This window comes from Calidris pugnax, unplaced genomic scaffold, assembly GCF_001431845.1.
Source record: "Calidris pugnax isolate Ruff unplaced genomic scaffold, ASM143184v1 scaffold219, whole genome shotgun sequence".
Taxonomy (NCBI): Eukaryota; Metazoa; Chordata; class Aves; order Charadriiformes; family Scolopacidae; genus Calidris; species Calidris pugnax.
Genome location: NW_015094507.1, coordinates 18,953,651 through 18,977,869, shown reverse-complemented (window position 1 = coordinate 18,977,869; position 24,219 = coordinate 18,953,651). Strand labels below are relative to the sequence as shown.

The window sequence follows — 24,219 nt, the reverse complement described above, 5'->3', positions numbered from 1 at the left end:
CCCTAAGATACTGTGTCTGACCAGGTTTTCTTGAAACTAACCTGCTTTGTATAAGACAGGCTTGTGTCAGAGTGAAAATGTACTGTCAGTAGCAATGGGCTGCTGATAAATTCCTCAGATGCTTAAATGCTGATGAATTAATTCTTCCTTCATTGGAAAAATATTAAAAACAGCGAATGGGTTGTGCCTTTAAAGAATACAAGGAGTGGGGGAGACCTCTTTTTGTTTCCATCTCCTGTGCCCTTATGATAAACCACTTAGACTTAAATTTCCTGTTTTCAAATGTAATTCTTGCGCTATTTCTTAGTGTTTTTACCTAAAGCAAATGAGAGACTGGTTCAAAGTGGCAGGTTATTGCTGAAAATAGTTCCTGAGAACTCAGTTGGGAGTGAGCGTGGCTGCCCGGGCTGCAGGGCAGGTCTCCAGTGTGTGCAGAAAAGGCCTCCTGGCACAGTAAGTACTTGACCATGAGTGAGTATATGAAAGCTGTAGTTCTGGACTTGCCTTTTCTCTTCCCAAATGAAGAAATTTGGGAAATCTGCCTTCTGAACCTGCAGCTGCTGCCTGTGGAGGCACCTCAAACAACTCTTAGCTCTCTAATTAATGGTTAAGCTTTGGCTGAGCTGAAGCTCAATATTGTTCTGGCTAACAAGCTCTGGGATTTCTGTTAAATGTGGCTTTTGTAGCCTATTTCTGGATAAGTGAGCTGCCTTCGGTGATGTTTGATCTATTTTTTTTAATTTTTTTTTTCCCCCTTTGCCATGTTTGAAAACAGAAATGCTTCTCAAATGAGAGGAAAGTCTGTGTAGAACCCAGCCCCTCTGCAAGCAAGAGATGACGTTTGTTTTTAAAGCATTTAAAACAAGGTTTCAAAATAACACAGAAAAAGAAAAGCTTGTTATTCCCAGTGGACTGACCTAAGCTTTTCCTCCCCCCCCCCCCTTAGATCTTTGTGGCTTTTGTTCAGGTGTGTGACTGCTGCTTTGGGGAGAAAGGAGAACTATTCGTGTGTGTGGGTTCTGGTGACACGTAAGGCCTGGATGAAAGGTATTTCCTAAAATGATGAAGGAATAAAACCAACTTCACTTATAACACATTTGAATTGGATTCTTAATGTCCTTCCGAAGCACGTCTTAATCCTGTGAAGGTATCTAAGGGTTGGTTCCTCCTTCTGTTCTTCCCTGATGGTTCTGATTTTTTCTATATCATCTTATCTCCCTTTTATCTTTAAATTTAGTCTTTCATGCTGCTTTTTACAGAAAAATAACCTGCCAGTCCCTGCTGCACAGAGACACTGGGGCAGCAACACTCCCGGTCCCATTTTTCTTCTCCATTAGAGCAGAATCAAAGGCAAACAAAGCAACTTTTTCTGCAGCCTTCAAAAGCAGTCATATTAAAAAAAAAGAGAAAGAAAGAACTGCTTTAAGAACTAATAGCCACAATGTTTTGCCTCAGGGGAAAGGGGATTGATGTAAATAACCAGCTTTGTGTAACGTGTTTTTAAAAAAATACATCTTTTTCCCAGAAAAGCAACGTGAGTTGGTTCACTGTGAAGGGACTAGAAAGGGGTTTTGACCAGTGTAATCCTTCAAAATGAATATTTGGAATGTTGTTTGTTGTTTTTTTTTCTAAAAGGAATGATTGCAAATTTTCTTTCAGAGCCTTTTTGCAAAATTGCATCCCCTGTGGTAGGTTTAACTTCGTGGAGAGGCGGCCTAAGATAATTACATTTGTTTCTTTGCATAAACCTGGTTTATATTCTGTAAGAACTCAGGAGCTCAAGTTCCCTGTTCCAGTTCTCAGAGGTGAATGTTTGTGCAATGTTCTTCTGTGTCAGTGAGTTGGAGCTCTGCACCCACCACCCACCCTGCCAGGTAAAATCAGAAAATGCCTGCTCAGAGAGGAAAGGGAGATGTAAAACCATCAAAATCCAGTGATTTACAGTCTTTGAGGCTTAAAAGGTGAAGTTATTTTTGGCCAGGAGGTGTGGTGTTACCCCTCTGGAAGGCTAAACACTGTGATTCAAAGATGAGATCTGCTGTTCTTCTGCACACCCTCTTCTCCTCTCTTGCAGCAAATGTCTTCTCCTCTCATCCAGGTCACCGAGTCACCCGCCAGCTGCTCACCTGAGTTCCTAAAAGCTTTGAAGGTGACAATTCAAATTATTATCCTCCAGCTGCTTGGCTGTAAACAAATTAATTTCAGCTAAACATAAGGCGATGACTCAAAGAAATGATGTTTAAGATTCTTTTAATCTGGTCACGATGACGTCTCCTGGAAATGAGCGATGAAATAATACAGTAGAAAAGGAAAAACATCCACAAGTTGAATTTCATTCAAATTGTGGGAGAAACCATCATGTAAGACTTCTAAGAGGTGTTTGAACACTGAGGCAGCCCCCTCTTGATGGCCTAAGGATTATATGTTAAGAGAGGGAGAGTTTCCAGCACCTGCAACACCTCCCCTGGTTCCTCCTGTCCCCTCTGGGCCCACAAGGGCTGCTGCTGTGTCAGGGACAGCAAATTGTACAGGAAGGAAATGGTAAAGTGGAAATAATTCTATTTTATCCTTTTCATTTGCAAAACCACCTAAAATCAAGAAAACACAGCCTATTTCCACAGAGCTGATATTTTATATACAATGCATTATTAAATTTACACTTTTTATAAATACAGACTAATACTTCATTATTGGGGCCAAAACAACCTGTGCTAAAAATACTGAAAATACCTGAATATGAAACAACCACGATTACTGTATTATTTGCTACATAACCATCTTTTTTTTTGGTAATATCTGTATGTATGTTATATTTCTCTTACTTTGTGTGTGTATATCCCAAAAAAACAATAAATTCCTTGCACTGTTGATGATGGTATTTGTTACCCTGTTTTGTTCTTTATGGGTGCGCAGTATAAAGGGGTCTTCAGGGAAGAACTGGTTTATGACCTGGACCTTCTTTAAGGTCCCTTCCAACCTAGATCATTCTATGATTCTATGAATTGGAGGCTCTCATGATGAAAAAGCAAAATGGGGGAAAAAAGAAGATTTTCATGCCCTACCGAATGAAAAAATAACAACTCTCCATGCTAAAAATCCAAGCCAAGCAGCAGATTGCTCAAATGCATCACTAGGAGACAAATTATAAACCAGAGTTTATAAAATATTCAGGCATGTTCTACAGTACCTGAAAAAGCATCAAAATGGAGGTTTTCAATGGTAATTGAGTCTATGGAATAATCTCAATATTCCCAATATTTTTAAAAAATTGCACAAACTTTATTTCTAGGGAAACACAAGCCGTACAGTGTCACTCAGTGCAAACCTACCTTTTCCAACCTAGATCATTCTATGATTCTATGAATTGGAGGCTCTCATGATGAAAAAGCAAAATGGGGGAAAAAAGAAGATTTTCATGCCCTACCGAATGAAAAAATAACAACTCTCCATGCTAAAAATCCAAGCCAAGCAGCAGATTGCTCAAATGCATCACTAGGAGACAAATTATAAACCAGAGTTTATAAAATATTCAGGCATGTTCTACAGTACCTGAAAAAGTATCAAAATGGAGGTTTTCAATGGTAATTGAGTCTATGGAATAATCTCAATATTCCCAATATTTTTAAAAAATTGCACAAACTTTATTTCTAGGGAAACAAGCCGTACAGTGTCGCTCGGTGCAAACCTACCTCTGGACAAGCAAGATTCCAGATCAGATCCAAAGGGAATTCAATTTCCGAGTGTTACCTTAACGATTTTCAGAAATATTGTCTATAAATTGCACAAACTTTATTTCTAGGGAAACAAGCCGTACAGTGTCGCTCGGTGCAAACCTACCTCTGGACAAGCAAGATTCCAGATCAGATCCAAAGGGAATTCAATTTCCGAGTGTTACCTTAACGATTTTCAGAAATATTGTCTATTTGTACCTTTGAATATCAAAATCCTGCTTTTCTCATCAGCCCCATCACGTCTTCCAGGAGCTGCCTGTGGTGCCGAATCCCCCGGGATTGGGGGCAGGAATAACCACCCCTTGTTTCTGCAGCTCCCGTAACACCTCCAGGATGGAGTCCAGCTCCGCTCCGAATCTCTCCAGCTCCCGGGTCTTGCTCTGGGCCAGTCTCCGCCACCGCTCCGCCTCCCCCTCGGCAACCTGCGCCCTCCCTCGGGCCACCTGAGAGACAGGGAGAGGCAAGTCAGCGGTGTCATTTAGGAGCCAAAAGCTCAGGGAACACCACCCCTTCCCCAAAATACGCCCCTTCCTTACATTCGATGCTCGGTCTCCCAGCCCAACACTCAACTGAAATGGAAACAATTGAATCTGAATATTAAAAAAAAATAAATCACAGAATCGTAGTGGTTGGAAGGGACCTCAGAGATCATCGAGTCCAACCAACAAAAAAAAAACCAACAAAAAAAACCCCCACACAAACCACCACCCACCACCTAAACACACAACAACAACAACCACCAAACCAAAAAACCATCACCCACCCACACAGCACCCCACCACAAACCAGTAATCTTGGGCACTAGAGCATGCCCTGAAGAACCATGTCTACACGTTTCTTAAATACCTCCAGGGATGGTGACTCCACCACCTCCCTGGGCAGCCCATTCCAATGCTGGATAACCCTTTCAGTAAAGAAATGTTTCCTAATATCCAACCTGAACTTCCCCTGGCGCAACTTGAAGCCATCACCCCTTGTCCTATCGTCTGTAACTTGGGAGAAGAGACCCCAATGAATTCCTTTAAATATTTGCATTACTGATCTCTATCGTTAGGGTAGAATTCATTCGTCACTAATGAGCCTCAGGAGAATGTAACTCAGCAATTAAAAGTTTGAATATTCAAGACAAAGCTGAGCCTGGAACATAAACCCCCCTGCAATCAAAATGAGACTTTTCAATTGCCATTTAAATGTGTTAATTAAAAGACTGCTCCGCAAGAGAAACCAAGTGGATCTGACACACGTTGTGAGCTGTTACTGCGCCTCCAAAAACCACAAGTTTTGTGAGTCAGGAGACAATGGCCTGTGGTCACAAAGGGCTGAGGCTGCTGCAGATCAAAGTTTGCATTGGTTTTTACACGAATCTAACTGTAATCCTATTAAATTACCCCAAATAGAATTTAGTTTGTGGAGGATAAAGGGTTTTTTGTTGTTATTATTTCAGGAATTAAAACCAGTACGTGGTAGATTGGATGTTTCTATACTTTTAATGCAGCTTTTCTGAATCACGGAATGATCTGGGGTTGGAAGGGACCTCTGGAGATCATCTAGTCCAACCCCCTGCCAGAGCATGGTCACCCAGAGCAGGTCCCACAGGAACGTGTCCAGGTGGGTTTGGAATGTCTCCAGAGAAGGAGACTCCACCTCCTCTCTGGGCAGCCTCTGCCAGGGCTCTGCCACCCTCACAGGAAAGAAGTTCCTCCTCATGTTTAGATGGAACTTCATGTGTAAAAGTTTGTGCCCGTTTCCTCGTGTCCTGTCCCTGGGCACCACTGAAAAAAGCCTGGCCCCATCCTCCTGACACCCACCCTTGAAGTATTTATAGGTGTTGATCAGATCCCCCCTCAGCCTTCTCTTCTCCAGACTAAAAAGACCCAAGTCCCTCAGCCTTTCCTCATAAGGGAGATGCTCCAGGCCCCTCAACATCTCTGGACCCTCTGCTGTACCCTCTCCAGCAGTTCCCTGTCCTTCTGGAACTGGGGAGCCCAGAACTGGTCCCAGTGCTCCAGATGGGGCCTCCCCAGGGCAGAGCAGAGGGGCAGGATGACCTCCCTCCACCTGCTGGTCACACTCTTCCTGATGTCCCCTAGGAGGCCACTGGCCTTCTTGGCCACAAGGGCACAATGAATGGGACTTCTAGGACTAGGAAATAAAACTACAGCTCAGTTGAGGGCTGTATCAAAAAGTACTTTCCCCCCCTCCAGCCTGGGCAAATACCATCAAATTACAGTTAAACGGGTAAATTGCTCTTGTGAATTAAATGCAATAATATCCTGAGCTACCTTTTGAATTTCTTGCTCTCTTGCTGCATGTCTGCTCTCGATGTGCCTGATTTTCTTTTCCAGGTCCAAAAAGTGTTTCATTTCAGGACTCTGGCTCTCTTTAGCCTCTCGCAGTTCTTCCAACAATTTGGTCACCTGCAGTTTGAGAGAATTGATGACAATTGTTACCGCGGTGTCACGCAGCGCCTAAACCCGGCTCCCTTCAACGTGTGTTATTTGCATTATTCAATCACTCCATTCAAAAGCTGCAGAAAGGAAGACGTAAAAGAGAAATCTCCTTTATGCAAAAGCTTAAAGAGGGGCTCAGGGACTGAGATTCGGATCTTTCACGTGTAAGATGTGGCCTGAAGATACAAAAATCTAGTCCTTTTTGATAAATCCCATCCTGTTTGTAATACGTTACCAAGTGATTATCCACAGTCAATGTTTATAGATCTTTTTTCTCTCCCTACAATCTTCACAACAGAGCTGGAATTTTGCAGGGATAAGATAAATACTAAGTAAATTCACCGAAATTAAGATTAATTATATTAAATACGTACAAAACACCTACTGATACTTCTCTCATTTCTTCTAAAGAAGGGTACCAAACAAAATTAAGCATCTGGAGTTCTCTGTCCCTTACAGAATAGGAGAATTCTTTTTAATAACTCCTGCAGATTAGTGTATTATCAAAATGAAGTTAAAATGAGCAATGGTCATACATCAAGGAGACGGTGACTGAAGCAGGGGCACAATGTTGAGACAGGCTACATCCTTCTCCCAAACAGGAGGTGAATAAAAAAACCCAAAAAAAAAAAAAAAAAAAAAAAGAGATTGGCAGCATTTAAGGGATAACAAAAGTGCCAATAACTCAAAAACCTTGGGTTCAAAGACAGACAGTGATTTTGCACAATATTACCCCAAAAAATGAAAGCATGAAGAAGTGGAATTATTTTTATGATATGCTATTAATAGGTTAGGAAAAACCTAAAATACCTCTCCAAAAAACCAGTGAGTTTGAAAAGAACGATTAAACTGCACATTCTCTTCTTAAAAGACCTCAAGTTTCATAGATACCAAAGGAGAAAATCAAGAATATAATGGCCTAAGTCAGTTTGATGGCAATGAAGGATGAAAAAAGAAAAAAAAAAAAAGGGTTTATCTGAACAAAGAATGTGAAAACAATAACAAAATATCCTCTTAATAATAAGCCCTGTGGTCTATTTACCAGGTGGGTAAATAGACGGGTGTCACAACTCTCAAAGAAGAGCCCACACACGCTTGGATTAAGCTGGTGATCAATTTTCATACAGAAGTCCCACATTTCTAACATTAAAAATAATAATTTTAAAAAACCCAAAACTAAAATAAAAGGCCGTCAAAGTTCCACCTTGTGTGCTGTGTTATTCTCTTGTTCATATTAGAAAAATATAGTGCCTTCTCAGCTATAACTGATGTAACTGATGTAGAAACAACTGAGAAAGTCCACCCTGTTTCTAAGATTTATTTTACAGTTTCACTTGAGGCTTTACAAGGATGAAAGTGAAAACTCTTTTATTAGAATGAGGTAACCCCAATCCCAATTTAAATATACCTCTTTTTGTAGGAGTTCCTCTCGCATCTGTGAAACAAGAAGGGCTTCCTGATGTTTCTGTTGTTCACTGATTTGTTCTTGGAGATGTTTTATTAGTATCTAGAAAAAGATTAAAAATAGTCGCCATTAACACAAATACCCAGGACAACATGTGAAAACCTACACAGGAAAAATACTCCAAAAATATCATCAATATTGTAGTACTGCAGGTGTAACTTGCTGTTGGAGCAACTAAGCCTGAAAACCTGACAGACACATGAAGGACAAGAAGGTGATCAGAAGCAGTAAGCATGGATTCACAAAGGGGAAGCCATGCTTGATCAACCTGATAACCCTCTATGATGAAATGACTGGCCTGGCAGATGAAATCTTGCAGAAAAGGAGCTATGATGAAATGACTGGCCTGGCAGATGAAGTCTTGCAGAAAAGGACCTGGGTGTCCTGGTGGACACCAAATTGACAAAAGGCCAACGGAATCCTGGGCTGCATTGGTGTGACTGTCACCAGCTGGTTGAGGAAGGTGATCCTTCTGCTCTCCTCAGCTCTGGTGAGGCCACACCTGAAGAACTGTATCCAGTTCTGGGTTCCCCAGTGTAAGAGACATGGAGCTTGTGGACAGAGTCTACAAAAGGCCACTGAGACAGTGAAGGGACTGGAGCATCTCTCATAGAAGGAAAGGCTGAGAGAGCTGGGACTGTTTAGCCTGGAGAAGGCTCAGGGAGAGGGTGCAAAGCCAACAGAGCCAGGCTCTTTCCAGTGGTGCCCTGTGACAGGAGAAGCTGCAAAGGGCACAAACTGAAACGCAGAAAATTCCATCCGAACATCAGGAAAACTTCTTTACTGTGAGGGTGACCAAGCACTGGTTTAGGTTTCTAAGCTCAGAGAGGTTGTGGAATCTCCCTCCTTTGAGATATTCAAAAGCCATCTCTACATTGACCTTAGCAACTGGCTCTAGATGACCCTTCTTGAGCAGGAGGGTTGGACAAGGTGACCTCCAGAGGTCCCTTCCAGCCTCAACCATTCTGTGAGTCTGTGAATACAGTGGCACAGGCCCATTTTTTTAAACAATAGGTCCTACTTTAAAGAGACCTAAAGTTTATAGTAACCTAGAAAGAAGTAACTTTAACATCTGTATGTAGTGAATGTATCTACTGCATCTTACCTCTTGTGTTGAAATTCTGCTGTTGAGTTCAGCTACTTTAGAAGCAGAATGCTCCTTTGCGTGCTGGCAAAGGATCTTCTCCACCTCCCTCTGATGGGAAGCTTTCAGAGATGCAATGTACTCTGCTGTGTCTTCCTGCATCCTGAACAGGGTGAGAGAAAAATAAGGTGTACTAAAGCAGCTACAGATAGTTCATCAAAAACGTGGCAAGGTTTGTCGCTTGAACATATAAAATATCAAAAACATTGGTGGCATGTGTTTGGAATTTGGTAACAAAAGCTTGCAAGATAGCACCACCATGACTTCTGCTGCTCAGGAGGGATGACAGGGTGGGAAGTCCACAAGGCTGGATAAGTGCCTCATTTAACTGGAGGCAGCTAGAATGCAAAAACTCAGCCAATCATCTCTTTTTACAAAAAAAAAAAAAAGAGAAGAGAGAAAATAGGTGCTTTTAAATCACAATTCAGCTCTCCTATTTCAGGTATCTATTCTAGAACAGAATGTGTTGCAATCTAAATAAGCCAATTTCCTCTACTTGGAGTAGGAAGGGATCTAAGGGAGACTGAGTGAAGTGCACAGTTTCTATGGTTGGTCAAGTAAATCCCACTGAAAGCATGCCCCAGTTTAAAGCAAAGTGTGTGTACAAAATATTAATGCTATACAACACAAATCCAAAGCATCTAAAATGCAACCATTTATACTGAGACCTTCTTACTCAAAACCATGACGAACTGTAGCATTAATAAGGGGAATTAACATAGGTTTGTGCGTACAAAGAATCAGGACAGTGCACTGCTCTAAAAAAAACCAAACCCACCAACCAAAAACTCAACCCCTCCCCCCAAAAACCAAAAACAAACCGTAAAAATGAGATCTACAGAGAACATTGGCCAAGTATAAGGCAGCTTCACACATGGCTGACACCTTAACGTGTCCTTTCAGTACCCTCTCAGCCAGCACTTTAATGAGGTTTTGAAAGCATTTACCTCCGTATGTTATTTTCAGAATAAGCCAGTGTTGCTTGAGACTTCACCCTCTGCTGGTTCATTTCTAGAGCCAACCTTTCAAGCTCCTCTTTCAGCTGTGCATTTTCTTGCAGAACTTCCGAGAGATTAGAATCAGAAAAGGTCTGGGGTTGGTACCTTTTGTCATCATTGAAAATGCTCAGAAAGGGCTCGCTGTTGCTGGAATTCCTCTTATCTGCTGCTAACGTATTCTTTTTCAGGATCTCTGTAGAGTTTTCCTTGTTATCCATTTTATTTCTCAAATTATTATCAGACAACATCATCATCCTTTCTTTTTGAAGTTTCTCTACAGTTTTTGTAAGGTCTTGTATTTCTCTATTTTTGGTGATCAGTTCTTCATTTAGTTTTAACAGTCTATCTTTCGTGTTGCCCTGTTTTATTTGAGACTCTGTGGACTCCAAGTCTCTGTTATTCTTTTTACTTCTGAGTTTTAATTGGGAATTTTGACTTCTAAGGTTTTCAATTTCTGTCTGGAGGTTTTCCACGGTGATCTGATGGGTCGTCTTTAGATTCTGCAGCTCCTGTTCAAGCTCTGTAGAAGTGACTTTGTCACCGTTCAGTTTCGGCGATTCACTCATAAACTTGTAGGCAAGCAGCTGCTCAAGCTCTACAAGTCTTTGCTCGTACTGCATCTAAGGGAGGGGAGAGGGAGAAGGGGAAGAAAAAGCATTTTCCTCAAGTGGATGTTTATTACTAAGCTCTTTTTATTATTCTTTAAAATTACTGCACATCCAAAGATTTCCTAAGACAGGATACACATCAGTGTCACTAATAACGCTACATAATCAGTGCAGAAATTAGTGAGTGAAAAATCACATGAAGCAAACTTAATTCTGCTGTAAAACAGAATTACTCAAAACATTTGCTACAAATTAATCCTCTGCTCCCAATGAATACAGTAACTCTGGGAAAGAAAATTAAATTGACTAAGAACTATTTCATTTTTATACGATTGCGTTCCCTTCAGATATTACCAACTTGGACAGGCAAAGCAAAATCTTATTTCAATATAGCAAGAAGTCTTTAGTTTTGTTAAAATCTGCCATCGTGTATTTGCCATGTGTCAGTTTGCAAATATTACTGTCATATGCCTCAAAATGGTATTCTTTGAATATTTTTTCCCTTGAACATTGTCTTTCCCTTGAGACCTCTGTGACCCACAACCGTTGCTTTCCGAGCAGACTGCTCAACAAGCCTCCAACTTTTACCTTTATTTTTTGAAATTGTTGTTCCATGGCACGGAGACTTTTTTTAGCTTCATCATCTTTACCTTCAAGTTCCATTTCTAACTTTTTTATTCTTTTCTCCAAAAAATCCACTGTGTCTGTTTTAGCTGAAAGATCATTAGCTTTCTCAGCAGCAGCAGCAGCATAAATCAAAGCAGGCAAAGAATTTGGATACCTTCTTTTTAGAATTCCTTCCATTTCTCTGATCTATCAAAAAGAAAATTAAGTCAGAAGTCAAAAAAAACAGAGTTCTAATGAAAATTGAACTGTAAGAAGTGACAGAATTTAAACAAATGTCATCCACTTGAGCTGGGTGAAGAATGAAAACTAGAGATGAGTATGTTGTGAATGTTTTACATTATTTACATTTATGTTATTTACAGAAAAGCAAGACTCACCATCTGTTATGGGTTGACTTACACATCATGTTGAAATATTGCTCTGGTCTTCAGATTGTCTTATGTCAAACAGACCTTTTATTTACTTTCTTAGCACTTAAGTTGTATATTGCTCTTAATGCTCTTAAGTATTTGCTTTTTTCCTGGAATTACACTCACATTCTACTTTCCCAACTGTTACAGAGATATTTCATAACGTTATTGAAATTATTCTCCCAATAACAGATTATATGCCTTTTATTTTGGAGTCTGCAATAAAATAAATTAACACCCTGCATGCAAGACTAATAACAAGCCCCTCTTTTTTTCTATGAATGAGATATTCTTTTCCATTTGTCCTACATCCCTATGAAGCGCAGCTGCCATCTCTTAAAATTCAGAAAGGCCAGCTTCTTCCTGACTTTTCCTCTGTAGAAACATGGATTTTAAGGTGTCTACTCCTCTAGTTTTTGTAGGAATCCCAATACATTTTAAACCCCTCCTCTTGAATCAACTTGGTGGAAACTGGTCATAATGTTAAGGGGTTACTGAACACAGACAAATATAGTCTTAGAAGACAAACAGCAAGTCTGTGTGTGCTTTTGCCCTCTTGCCCCATTCCAAGGAACTCTAAATGGTATTTTCATGTCAAAGCATTTTAAAGCAGATATCACTAAGCAGCTTAATAGAATATAGTAGCAGAAGAGCCCTTTGTAAGTAAGTAATTGCAGCTTTTTGTGCTGAGTGTTCCATAGCACCAGTTACTTTATCACAGGGCTCCATTCAATGCTTTACCCTTATGAAAGGGCTGGTAAGTGTTGTAAGAGACCTCATCTGAAATAAAGGTTAAATGGAACACGGGTCTGTTATCGCGTACTTGTCGCTCAAGATCCTGAATTCTTTTAGCATCTGCTGCTCTGTCTCGCAAACGTTTCTTCTGTTGCACACACTCATCTCCAGCTTCAGCTCTGAGCTTCTCAACCTGTCCAGCAGAGGAGAAAATAAACTGAAATGGATATTCAGAGACATTTTCCTTTATTACAAAAGTCAGCACATTTCAAATGCGCACGATATAATGGAAGTATTCTGCAACTGGTAATAGCAATTCCTGTACTAACTGATTCTTCGTGTTCTTAAACTAAGTCACAGCTTCTTCAAGCCACTTAAGATCAAAAGGAGCTGAAACCAGCTACAGAAATCTAGTACAGGATTTCAACTCTTGGACATTCTTCTCTTCTGACCAGTAAATCATCACCTTTTACCCTACTTCCAGTATACAGGCTTGGTTAATAAGCTATAAAATAAAGTACTACAGTACATTCCATGAATTCAGGGTGAGTTAAGGAAATAGTTTGTGATTTGCAAGGCTGTGCTCCACGATGAGATAGAGAAACAGCCAAAGAGCAATGTTATGTTGTGCCTAAACAAATGCTAATTCCCAGGATCAGGGGAAGGAACTGGGCAGCTAATGCTGCTGCACGCCCATAAAGTCTGGCCATGAAGACTCAAAGCTTTAATCTAAAATTGAATTTCCTACCTTTATCAGCCACCACGATCACTGTACGGGGATATTATGCCTTATATAGTTGGAATTATTCCTATCTTGAGTTCTCTCTTGCATGGGCAATGTTAACATAAGTAATGCTTTTGTGCCAGCAGAGTTTGACTAATTTGATTGTTTCTATGAAGTCAAAGCTCTTCATTGTTTTTAAACACCACTCCATCCTGTCGAAAATGCAAATACAAATATTTTCTTTCACAGCCACGATATGTTGATCAAAGTTTGATGTGGTGGTGTTTAAAGGATCTCCTTCCCTGGCTGCTCCTTCAGAGGCATCTCCTTTCATCTGTGATGTCTTTAATTAAGCACCACAAAAAATTTCCAAGATCATTTTATCACTGGAAAAATTCTTTATTTCTATGAATCTTAAGGCAAATCTACTGGCAAAGCAGGCAATGCAAATCTCAGAACTAGTCAAGATCCATTAACTAGTTTTGCTTGCTTTATATTTTGAGTATTTTGCCTTGTTCCTCCCTCCTACGGCAACCAGACAATTTTTCTAAGATAAAAAGAGTTTAGAACTGGTACTCAAGAGAAAAAAAAAAGAGAAAGCATTGTCTATGCTACAATGGAGTAAAAAAGAGGAAAAGTAAATCACAAGAGGGATGTTCCAAGTTGTTAAATGTAACAATGCACTTCCTTTTCTTAGTGAAGAAATTTGGAGGTTTTAAGGAAACACACTACTTCAGTTTCCAGAAGCATCATTAAGGTGTCCAGTACAAGCAAACCCAGGTTTTAAGCATTATGCACTTGCAATTCTCACTGCATACTCAGTAATATCTATTTTGCATATGAAGACTCTACATTTGACTTAAAGCTTGAAAAAATGGGATTATTATGGACAGAATTACATTATACTCATCACTAGAAAAGAAACAATTTAAAGCTTCAGCTTCTTAGACAAAGCTAGATATTATCACCTCTAGTTTTAGTTTCTCAATTTCTTCTTTTGCATCTTTAAGACGGGCTGCATCTTTATCCAGAAGATCTTGATTTTCTGCATACCACTGGAGTCTTCTCTTCAAATGAGCGATTTCCTGTTTGTAAGATTCTTCCATGACTTTAAATTCGTAAGACTTCTCACCTACAGGAATAAAACATCCTTAGTATTATTTTATTAGTAATTATGTATCGAAGAAGTAATTAGCCAACATTATCCTTCTCAGCACATTTCATATATTTACTAATCCTGTTACTGCAGTACATTTTTAAAACCGGACCCGAATTAGGATTTTAAATACAACAGTATTTGAAAACAAAAACCAAAAACCCAACACTTTTTTCTTTTATACATAGTAGCACTCAATGTTTCACAGTTTACCATGGAAATACCATTTAAAATATAATCCCAGGGGATCTATTCCTGATCACGTTCTAGTAAATAGATTTTCAGTAAGAACATGGAAGACAATATAGAATATATTCTTAGATATGTATTAACCATACTCCTCCTACTTAGGGATCAACCACTTTGAGAAGAGAGATGGAGGCAAATAGTACAGCTCTTAGCACATGTGATGTCTAATATTGGAAGTCAGAGTCCAGTTTCTGACCCTCTCTCATTAAGAAAGCTAAAGTCAGAATGGAAAGAGCAGGCGTAAGCTAGAGGTAAAAAACTGGCAAGATCTAAATAGAAGACTAAGATGCACCACAGTACATCTTTTCTTATGAACACAGGTGGCACAGAAATGGAGTCGTCTGCCCATCAGTTGGAGATGGGCAAAAAGTCAAACTTAACAGGCAACAACAAAGGGTATGGCTGGATACAAGAAAAAGCTTTTCCCAAAGGTACTGCAGCATGTCCTTCTCTGTGTGCTTTTATTAGAAGTTTAGACAATAAGTGGAAATGGTCTAGATGCATTAGACTAAGTAATATTTTAATAAGAAAAGACTTTTAATTACATATTTATCTAGGTGCTTTACCTGATGTGGATGCAATCTGGATTTTGGCGAAATCTCTCTCCTTCTTTGCTTGTCCCAAGTCTACCTCAAGAGCTTGCTTATCTTGTTTGAGACGTCTTATCTCTTCCTGTAATTTAGTTTCTTCCTTCTGAGTTTTAGAGAGAAAGGTCAGACAAGAAAAAATAAACAAACATAGTCATACAAAAAACCTGAACGTCCTTTTTCACCATAAAATGATTGATTAAATCACAAGAGTTGCATCAGACCACAGCAGCAACGAGGTTTTCTAGTTTTGATATTATTCTCAGACCTTGCTATAGTAGAGCAAAAGAAAACTTAAGCTAAACATAAAAAAACAAGGTTTTTTTTAATAAGTTTTACATAATTGTCTTTGAAGTAGAAAACTTCGAGCGTTTTACATAATTGTCTTTGAAGTAGAAAACATCTGCCTTTCGAGATATTCTCAGACCTTGCTATAGTAGAGCAAAAGAAAACTTAAGCTACACATAAAAAACCAAGTTTTTTTTTTTTTAATAAGTTTTACATAATTGTCTTTGAAGTAGAAAACATCTGCCTTTCGAGAGGGTCAGTAAAGAAAATGGCTTTATCTATGGACATGATGTATTTAAATGGACAGATGTATTCTCCAGTGGTTCATCTTACTACATTCTGTTTCTCACCCTTTTCTGCATGGACTCTCTCTTCTGTTTATGTGTTCCTGAAAACTTTTAATTTTAACATGAAGCTTACTAAACATCCTTCCTCAAACCCACACGCATCTGTAAGAATACCAAAAAAGTTACATGAGTGAATAACAAATGACTCTTTTCACTGTGGTGCTCTTTTCTAGAACTTAGCTGCTTCAGAGGAGGAATATTCTCCTGGATTTGTCTTGTGTGGAAAAGCTATGAAGGTATTGCTGCTTTCTGCAAGGTCTCACAAGGTATTTCAGAATTGCCAGTAAACAGGCAACACTGCACTTTGTTCAGTGAATCTGTGTCTTAGGGAATTTCTTCTAGACTTCATCTGATGAGACATTCATGATACACAAGTGAGACAAATAATAGCACGGTCCATCGCTTTCTTCATTTACATTATTAGTCTACAATATGGATGGTTATGCATTTTTTGTAAGAACACATGAAAACCAGGCATGGCAAATACTTACCTGTGCTGCTCGAAGCTCTGAAATCAATTCTGTGAAAGTGTGATTTCTGGCTGGTTCAGAATCCTGGAGGATCCGTGGCTGGATATTATTAGTCTTCTCTATCTTTTCTCTAAATGGTAACAGCAAAACCATTTATGCAATGCAGTGACTTGGTGTACCAACAGTGGTGCACTGAAAAAACAAACATCCCCCCCAAATGGCACTACAAAATCAACCTATGCAAGCTTCAAACAAAGAAAGAAGCAACTATGCAGTAACTTTATACCAAAAAATTCCACCTCTGGGGCGGAACCTGCTCACCTCGCACAAACTTCTTTGTTGGGACTATGTGAGGGAGGGAAACAAAACCTACTCTGCCACAGTGGGACTCACTGAGTAAATTAGGAAATCACTAGGTTTTTTTCCCTCATTACTAGTGCAGGATGCAAATCTTACAGGATCTTTGGCACAGTGAATCGGTGTAGGGGAGGACTTTGTAGAGTAGGGTAGATGGTTGGACTCGATGATCCCAAGGGTCTCTTCCAACCTGAATCTATGATGGTTCCTCCACTACCAGGATCTCCTGTGGCCCCTGATCTGCTATGTATCTTACAGCAGTATCAAAACATTTTGACATGTGAGCCATAATACCTGAACAAGTGTAGCATATGTATTACACTCTGATATGAATATTTGACTTGTAGCATTGAAATAATCCCCAGAGAGAAGACTACTCTTCCCACAGGTCTGCAAGATCAGCAAGAAGGCTGAGAATAATCAACATAAATCAAATCTCAAAAGAAAAAACAAAACCACAGACCCAAGAAACACTGGAAAATGTGTACCTGACAGACCCCCCAGGGATTTTTCATAAATAAAAATAATAAACACAGCTGAAAACTACAGTGATTTTAGGTTGGGTTTTTAAATAAGCATACCTTAAGGCTATTAATTCAGACATTAAACACTGATTCTCCTTAAACATTCGTTCCTCATTTTTTTTGTTTTGGACCTGTAGCTCTTTCATTTGTTTGTAAAACCTCTCGTTTTCCTAAGGTGAGACAGACAAAGTTAAAGAACATTCATAAATTACTGTTTATCCAGTTCTAAAATAACTGCCTATGCTTTGCAGAGTCAATTACTGTTTATCCAGTTCTAAAATAACTGTCTATGCTTTTGCATAGTTTGCCTACTGAAACAGTGGAAGCAAACACTAAATGTTTTATTACTAAGTTTCTAAAATGGGTATCAACTTTAATTATCTCTACGCTTAAGTTGTATACGGTGACCTCTATCATCCCCTCCAAGAGTCTGCTCTCTCTGGAGAACTTGGGCCAGTTCCTCCGCAAAACTAACCTATTCCATTTGTTTACAGCTGCAAGTATTCAAAAGGATTATAATATTATATACATTATAGGATTATAACATTATAACATTATTTATGTCTACACTTGACTAAGTAATGAAAATCAGCCACACTAATAAGGTTTCCTTGAAATCAGCTGCTCAGATCGTACTTGTCGCTCAAGATCCTGAATTCTTTTAGCATCTGCTGCTCTGTCTCGCAAACGTTTCTTCTGTTGCACACACTCATCTCCAGCTTCAGCTCTGAGCTTCTCAACCTGTCCAGCAGAGGAGAAAATAAACTGAAATGGATATTCAGAGACATTTTCCTTTATTACAAAAGTCAGCACATTTCAAATGCGCACGATATAATGGAAGTATTCTGCAACTGGTAATAGCAATTCCTGTACTAACTGATTCTTCGTGTTCTTAAACTAAGTCACAGCTTCTTCAAGCCACTTAAGATCAAAAGGAGCTGAAACCAGCTATAGAAATCTAGTACAGGATTTCAACTCTTGGACATTCTTCTCTTCTGACCAGTAAATCATCACCTTTCTACCCTACTTCCAGTATACAGGCTTGGTTAATAAGCTATAAAATAAAGTACTACAGTACATTCCATGAATTCAGGGTGAGTTAAGGAAATAGTTTGTGATTTGCAAGGCTGTGCTCCACGATGAGATAGAGAAACAGCCAAAGAGCAATGTTATGTTGTGCCTAAACAAATGCTAATTCCCAGGATCAGGGGAAGGAACTGGGCAGCTAATGCTGCTGCACGCCCATAAAGTCTGGCCATGAAGACTCAAAGCTTTAATCTAAAATTGAATTTCCTACCTTTATCAGCCACCACGATCACTGTACGGGGATATTATGCCTTATATAGTTGGAATTATTCCTATCTTGAGTTCTCTCTTGCATGGGCAATGTTAACATAAGTAATGCTTTTGTGCCAGCAGAGTTTGACTAATTTGATTGTTTCTATGAAGTCAAAGCTCTTCATTGTTTTTAAACACCACTCCATCCTGTCGAAAATGCAAATACAAATATTTTCTTTCACAGCCACGATATGTTGATCAAAGTTTGATGTGGTGGTGTTTAAAGGATCTCCTTCCCTGGCTGCTCCTTCAGAGGCATCTCCTTTCATCTGTGATGTCTTTAATTAAGCACCACAAAAAATTTCCAAGATCATTTTATCACTGGAAAAATTCTTTATTTCTATGAATCTTAAGGCAAATCTACTGGCAAAGCAGGCAATGCAAATCTCAGAACTAGTCAAGATCCATTAACTAGTTTTGCTTGCTTTATATTTTGAGTATTTTGCCTTGTTCCTCCCTCCTACGGCAACCAGACAATTTTTCTAAGATAAAAAGAGTTTAGAACTGGTACTCAAGAGAAAAAAAAAAGAGAAAGCATTGTCTATGCTACAATGGAGTAAAAAAGAGGAAAAGTAAATCACAAGAGGGATGTTCCAAGTTGTTAAATGTAACAATGCACTTCCTTTTCTTAGTGAAGAAATTTGGAGGTTTTAAGGAAACACACTACTTCAGTTTCCAGAAGCATCATTAAGGTGTCCAGTACAAGCAAACCCAGGTTTTAAGCATTATGCACTTGCAATTCTCACTGCATACGCAGTAATACCTATTTTGCATATGAAGACTCTACATTTGACATAAAGCTTGAAAAAATGGGATTATTATGGACAGAATTACATTATACTCATCACTAGAAAAGAAACGATTTAAAGCTTCGGCTTCTTAGACAAAGCTAGATATTGTCACCTCTAGTTTTAGTTTCTCAATTTCTTCTTTTGCATCTTTAAGACGGGCCGCATCTTTATCCAGAAGATCTTGATTTTCTGCATACCACTGGAGTCTTCTCTTCAAATGAGCGATTTCCTGTTTGTAAGATTCTTCCATGACTTTAAATTCATAAGACTTCTCACCTACAGGAATAAAACATCCTTAGTATTATTTTATTAGTAATTATGTATCGAAGAAGTAATTAGCCAACACTATCCTTCTCAGCACATTCCATATATTTACTAATCCTGTTACTGCAGTACATTTTTAAAACCGGACCCGAATTAGGATTTTAAATACAACAGTATTTGAAAACAAAAACCAAAAACCCAACACTTTTTTCTTTTATACATAGTAGCACTCAATGGTTCACAGTTTACCATGGAAATACCATTTAAAATATAATCCCAGGGGATCTATTCCTGATCACGTTCTAGTAAATAGATTTTCAGTAAGAACATGGAAGACAATATAGAATATATTCTTAGATATGTATTAACCATACTCCTCCTACTTAGGGATCAACCACTTTGAGAAGAGAGATGGAGGCAAATAGTACAGCTCTTAGCACATGTGATGTCTAATATTGGAAGTCAGAGTCCAGTTTCTGACCCTCTCTCATTAAGAAAGCTAAAGTCAGAATGGAAAGAGCAGGCGTAAGCTAGAGGTAAAAAACTGGCAAGATCTAAATAGAAGACTAAGATGCACCACAGTACATCTTTTCTTATGAACACAGGTGGCACAGAAATGGAGTCGTCTGCCCATCAGTTGGAGATGGGCAAAAAGTCAAACTTAACAGGCAACAACAAAGGGTATGGCTGGATACAAGAAAAAGCTTTTCCCAAAGGTACTGCAGCATGTCCTTCTCTGTGTGCTTTTATTAGAAGTTTAGACAATAAGTGGAAATGGTCTAGATGCATTAGACTAAGTAATATTTTAATAAGAAAAGACTTTTAATTACATATTTATCTAGGTGCTTTACCTGATGTGGATGCAATCTGGATTTTGGCGAAATCTCTCTCCTTCTTTGCTTGTCCCAAGTCTACCTCAAGAGCTTGCTTATCTTGTTTGAGACGTCTTATCTCTTCCTGTAATTTAGTTTCTTCCTTCTGAGTTTTAGAGAGAAAGGTCAGACAAGAAAAAATAAACAAACATAGTCATACAAAAAACCTGAACGTCCTTTTTCACCATAAAATGATTGATTAAATCACAAGAGTTGCATCAGACCACAGCAGCAATGAGGTTTTCTAGTTCTGATATTATTCTCAGATCTTGCTATAGTAGAGCAAAAGAAAACTTAAGCTAAACATAAAAAAACAAGGTTTTTTTTAATAAGTTTTACATAATTGTCTTTGAAGTAGAAAACTTCGAGCGGGTCAGTAAAGAAAATGGCTTTATCTATGGACATAATGTATTTAAATGGACAGATGCATTCTCCAATGGTTCATCTCACTACATTCTGTTTCTCACTCTTTTCTGCATGCACTCTCCGTTCTGCTTATGTGTTCCTGAAAACTTTTAATTTTAACATGAAGCTTACTAAACATCCTTCCTCAAACCCACACACATCTGTAAGAATACCATAAAAGTCACATGAGTGAATAACAAATGACTCTTTTCTCTCTGGTGCTCTTTTCTAGAACTTAGTTGCTACAGAGGAGGAATATTCTCCTGGATTTGTCTTGTGTGGAAAAGTTATGGAGGTATCACTACTTTCTGCAAGGTCTCACAAGGTATTTCAGAATTGCCAGTAAACAGGCAACACTGCACTTTGTTCAGTGAATCTGTGTCTTAGGGAATTTCTTCTAGACTTCATCTGATGAGACATTCATGATACACAAGTGAGACAAATAATAGCACGGTCCATCGCTTTCTTCATTTACATTATTAGTCTACAATATGGATGGTTATGCATTTTTTGTAAGAACACATGAAAACCAGGCATGGCAAATACTTACCTGTGCTGCTCGAAGCTCTGAAATCAATTCTGTGAAAGTGTGATTTCTGGCTGGTTCAGAATCCTGGAGGATCCGTGGCTGGATATTATTAGTCTTCTCTATCTTTTCTCTAAATGGTAACAGCAAAACCATTTATGCAATGCAGTGACTTGGTGTACCAACAGTGGTGCACTGAAAAAACAAACATCCCCCCCAAATGGCACTACAAAATCAACCTATGCAAGCTTCAAACAAAGAAAGAAGCAACTATGCAGTAACTTTATACCAAAAAATTCCACCTCTGGGGCGGAACCTGCTCACCTCGCACAAACTTCTTTGTTGGGACTATGTGAGGGAGGGAAACAAAACCTACTCTGCCACAGTGGGACTCACTGAGTAAATTAGGAAATCACTAGGTTTTTTTCCCTCATTACTAGTGCAGGATGCAAATCTTACAGGATCTTTGGCACAGTGAATCGGTGTAGGGGAGGACTTTGTAGAGTAGGGTAGATGGTTGGACTTGATGATCCCAAGGGTCTCTTCCAACCTGAATCTATGATGGTTCCTCCACTACCAGGATCTCCTGTGGCCCCTGATCTGCTATGTATCTTACAGCAGTATCAAAACATTTTGACATGTGAGCCATAATACCTGAACAAGTGTAGCATATGTATTACACTCTGATATGAATATTTGACTTGTAGCATTGAAATAATCCCCAGAGAGAAGACTACTCTTCCCACAGGTCTGCAAGATCAGCAAGAAGGCTGAGAATAATCAATATAAATCAAATCTCAAAAGAAAAAACAAAACCACAGACCCAAGAAACACTGGAAAACGTGTATCTGACAGACCCCCCAGGGATTCTTCATAAATACAGCTGAAAACTACAGAGATTTTAGGTTGGGTTTTTAAATAAGCATACCTTAAGGCTATTAATTCAGACATTAAACACTGATTCTCCTTAAACATTCGTTCCTCATTTTTTTTGTTTTGGACCTGTAGCTCTTTCATTTGTTTGTACAACCTCTCGTTTTCCTAAGGTGAGACAGACAAAGTTAAAGAACATTCATAAATTACTGTTTATCCAGTTCTAAAATAACTGTCTATGCTTTTGCATAGTTTGCCTACTGAAACAGTGGAAGCAAACACTAAATGTTTTATTACTAAGTTTCTAAAACGGGTATCAACTTTCATTATCTTTATGCTAAAGTTGTATACGGTGACCTCTATCATCCCCTCCAAGAGTCTGCTCTCTCTGGAGAACTTGGGCCAGTTCCTCCGCAAAACTAACCTATTCCATTTGTTTACAGCTGCAAGTACTCAAAAGGATTATAAAGTTTACATTATTTATTACTACACTTGACTAAATAATGAAAATCAGCCACACTAATAAGGTTTCCTTGAAATCAGCTGCTCAGATCCTGTGAAAAACATCTTAAAAAAATCAGAACTGTTCAGATACCTAGTATTTCTTAAAGATACTCACTTTCTACTACATTTGGGGCAGAAAATCTGTGGTTGTTTATTGGCCATGAAGTGTCAGATCCTGTGAAAAACATCTTAAAAAAATTAGAACTGTTCAGATTTCTAGTATTTCTTAAAAATACTTGCTTTCTACTACATTTGGGGCAGAAAATTTGTGGTTCTTTATGGACCATAAAGTCTTTTCCCAGTTCTCAATTGACAAGTCAGAATATTTTTACAATTAAGAACAGTTACATGGAATTGTGAAATAACTTAGCCCAAACTAGACATGTGAAATACCCTTAAAATGCTTCTCAATTGACAAGTCAGAATATTTTTACATGGAATTGTGAAAAACCTTAGCCCAAACTAGACATGTGAAATACCTTTAAAATGTGCAATACACATTTGCCCTTCACACCTAAATTTCATCCACTTTTTAGAGAGCAAGATAGCTGTTTTCAACACAAAAGTAGTAACCATTAAACAATTTTCTTTCTGAAACTGGCTAGAACACAGCTTAATAGGCTGTGTGTGCTGCTATACCTGCTGATAACCTTGAATAATGACCTCTTGATCTTCAATTTCTTTTTTGATTTGTGCCAGTTTTTCTTCAGTGATGGGAATTGTTGCTGTATGATGGATCCATCTCTTTTCTTGGGTCAGCTCTTCCATACTTCTTAACTTTCAGAGACACACAATTAATAAGAAAGTTTTGTTAGTAATTTAGAATTCTCTACAAGACGACACTTTGATAATATAAATAGGTCAATCTTATCATTAAGATATGAAAAAAGACCAATGAGACAATCTTATTATTGGGGTTGTACAGAAGCGTTATGAAATAGAAACAGAGTATAAAAAGTTTGGGAAAAGTTAATAAAGCTTTTCCCTCCTTCTGCTGTTCTTACATACCGAGACAGGAGGGTATGTGGAAGAACCCTGGGAATACGCCATAGAGACAAAACATGACATTGAAAATCATCAAAAAACCCCCTAATATCTCAACATATAGTACTTATCTCTAACAAGTGGTATCTGCTAATTGCTTTTCTTTTTTTTTTTTTTTACACAAGTGAGTTAAATAGCAGAGTATAAAAAGTTTGGGAAAAGTTAATAAAGCTTTTCCCTCCTTCTGCTGTTCTTACATACCGAGACAGGAGGGTATGTGGAAGAACCCTGGGAATACGCCATAGAGACAAAACATGACATTGAAAATCATCAAAAAACCCCCTAATATCTCAACATATAGTACTTATCTCTAACGAGTGGTATCAGTTAATCGCTTTTTTCTTTTTTTGCACAAGTGAATTAAACCTTTGCAAAAAATCTTTGCAAATTTTTCTGCTCAGTAACAACTCATTCAGAGTAACATTAATTTAATTGTCAAGCAATGTTTCTCCATTTCTACAGTAATGGGCTACAAGAGGATGAAGTACCTTACTCTGAAGAACAAAGTTTTCCTGACCCAACCGAGAAAGCTCTTTTTCATGCTGTGTTTTCAATTCTACTGTCTTTGTCTCTATTTCCTTCTCCTTTTGTGAAACCCTGCTGGTTAGCTGTTGGATCAGATCACGAGCCGCGTTCAGATCCTCCTCCGCAACTTGCACTCGTTTTAGCAAATAGAGCTCTCTATCACAACTTCTGGTAGGAGAAAATGATAAATCCTAATGAAGAGAAAAA

At 38.6% G+C, this 24,219-nt stretch overlaps 1 protein-coding gene across 1 annotated transcript in view; it reads right to left on the bottom strand.

Moving 5' to 3' along the window:
* Positions 1–3,787: 3,787 nt before the first annotated feature.
* The window catches only part of CEP162 (centrosomal protein 162kDa), a 45,227-nt gene continuing 24,795 nt past the window's right edge, over positions 3,788–24,219 (bottom strand). Inside the window, exons 17-29 of the mRNA XM_014964762.1 lie at positions 23,976–24,203; positions 23,083–23,220; positions 21,995–22,107; positions 21,091–21,199; positions 20,115–20,241; positions 19,112–19,275; positions 17,507–17,611; positions 10,985–11,209; positions 9,738–10,408; positions 8,752–8,893; positions 7,590–7,688; positions 6,014–6,148; positions 3,788–4,174 (exon numbers count right to left, since the gene is read on the bottom strand). Coding sequence (XP_014820248.1) covers positions 3,968–4,174; positions 6,014–6,148; positions 7,590–7,688; positions 8,752–8,893; positions 9,738–10,408; positions 10,985–11,209; positions 17,507–17,611; positions 19,112–19,275; positions 20,115–20,241; positions 21,091–21,199; positions 21,995–22,107; positions 23,083–23,220; positions 23,976–24,203 — 2,463 coding nt within the window. The 3' untranslated portion in view covers positions 3,788–3,967. The remainder of the gene's footprint in view (positions 4,175–6,013; positions 6,149–7,589; positions 7,689–8,751; positions 8,894–9,737; positions 10,409–10,984; positions 11,210–17,506; positions 17,612–19,111; positions 19,276–20,114; positions 20,242–21,090; positions 21,200–21,994; positions 22,108–23,082; positions 23,221–23,975; positions 24,204–24,219) is intronic.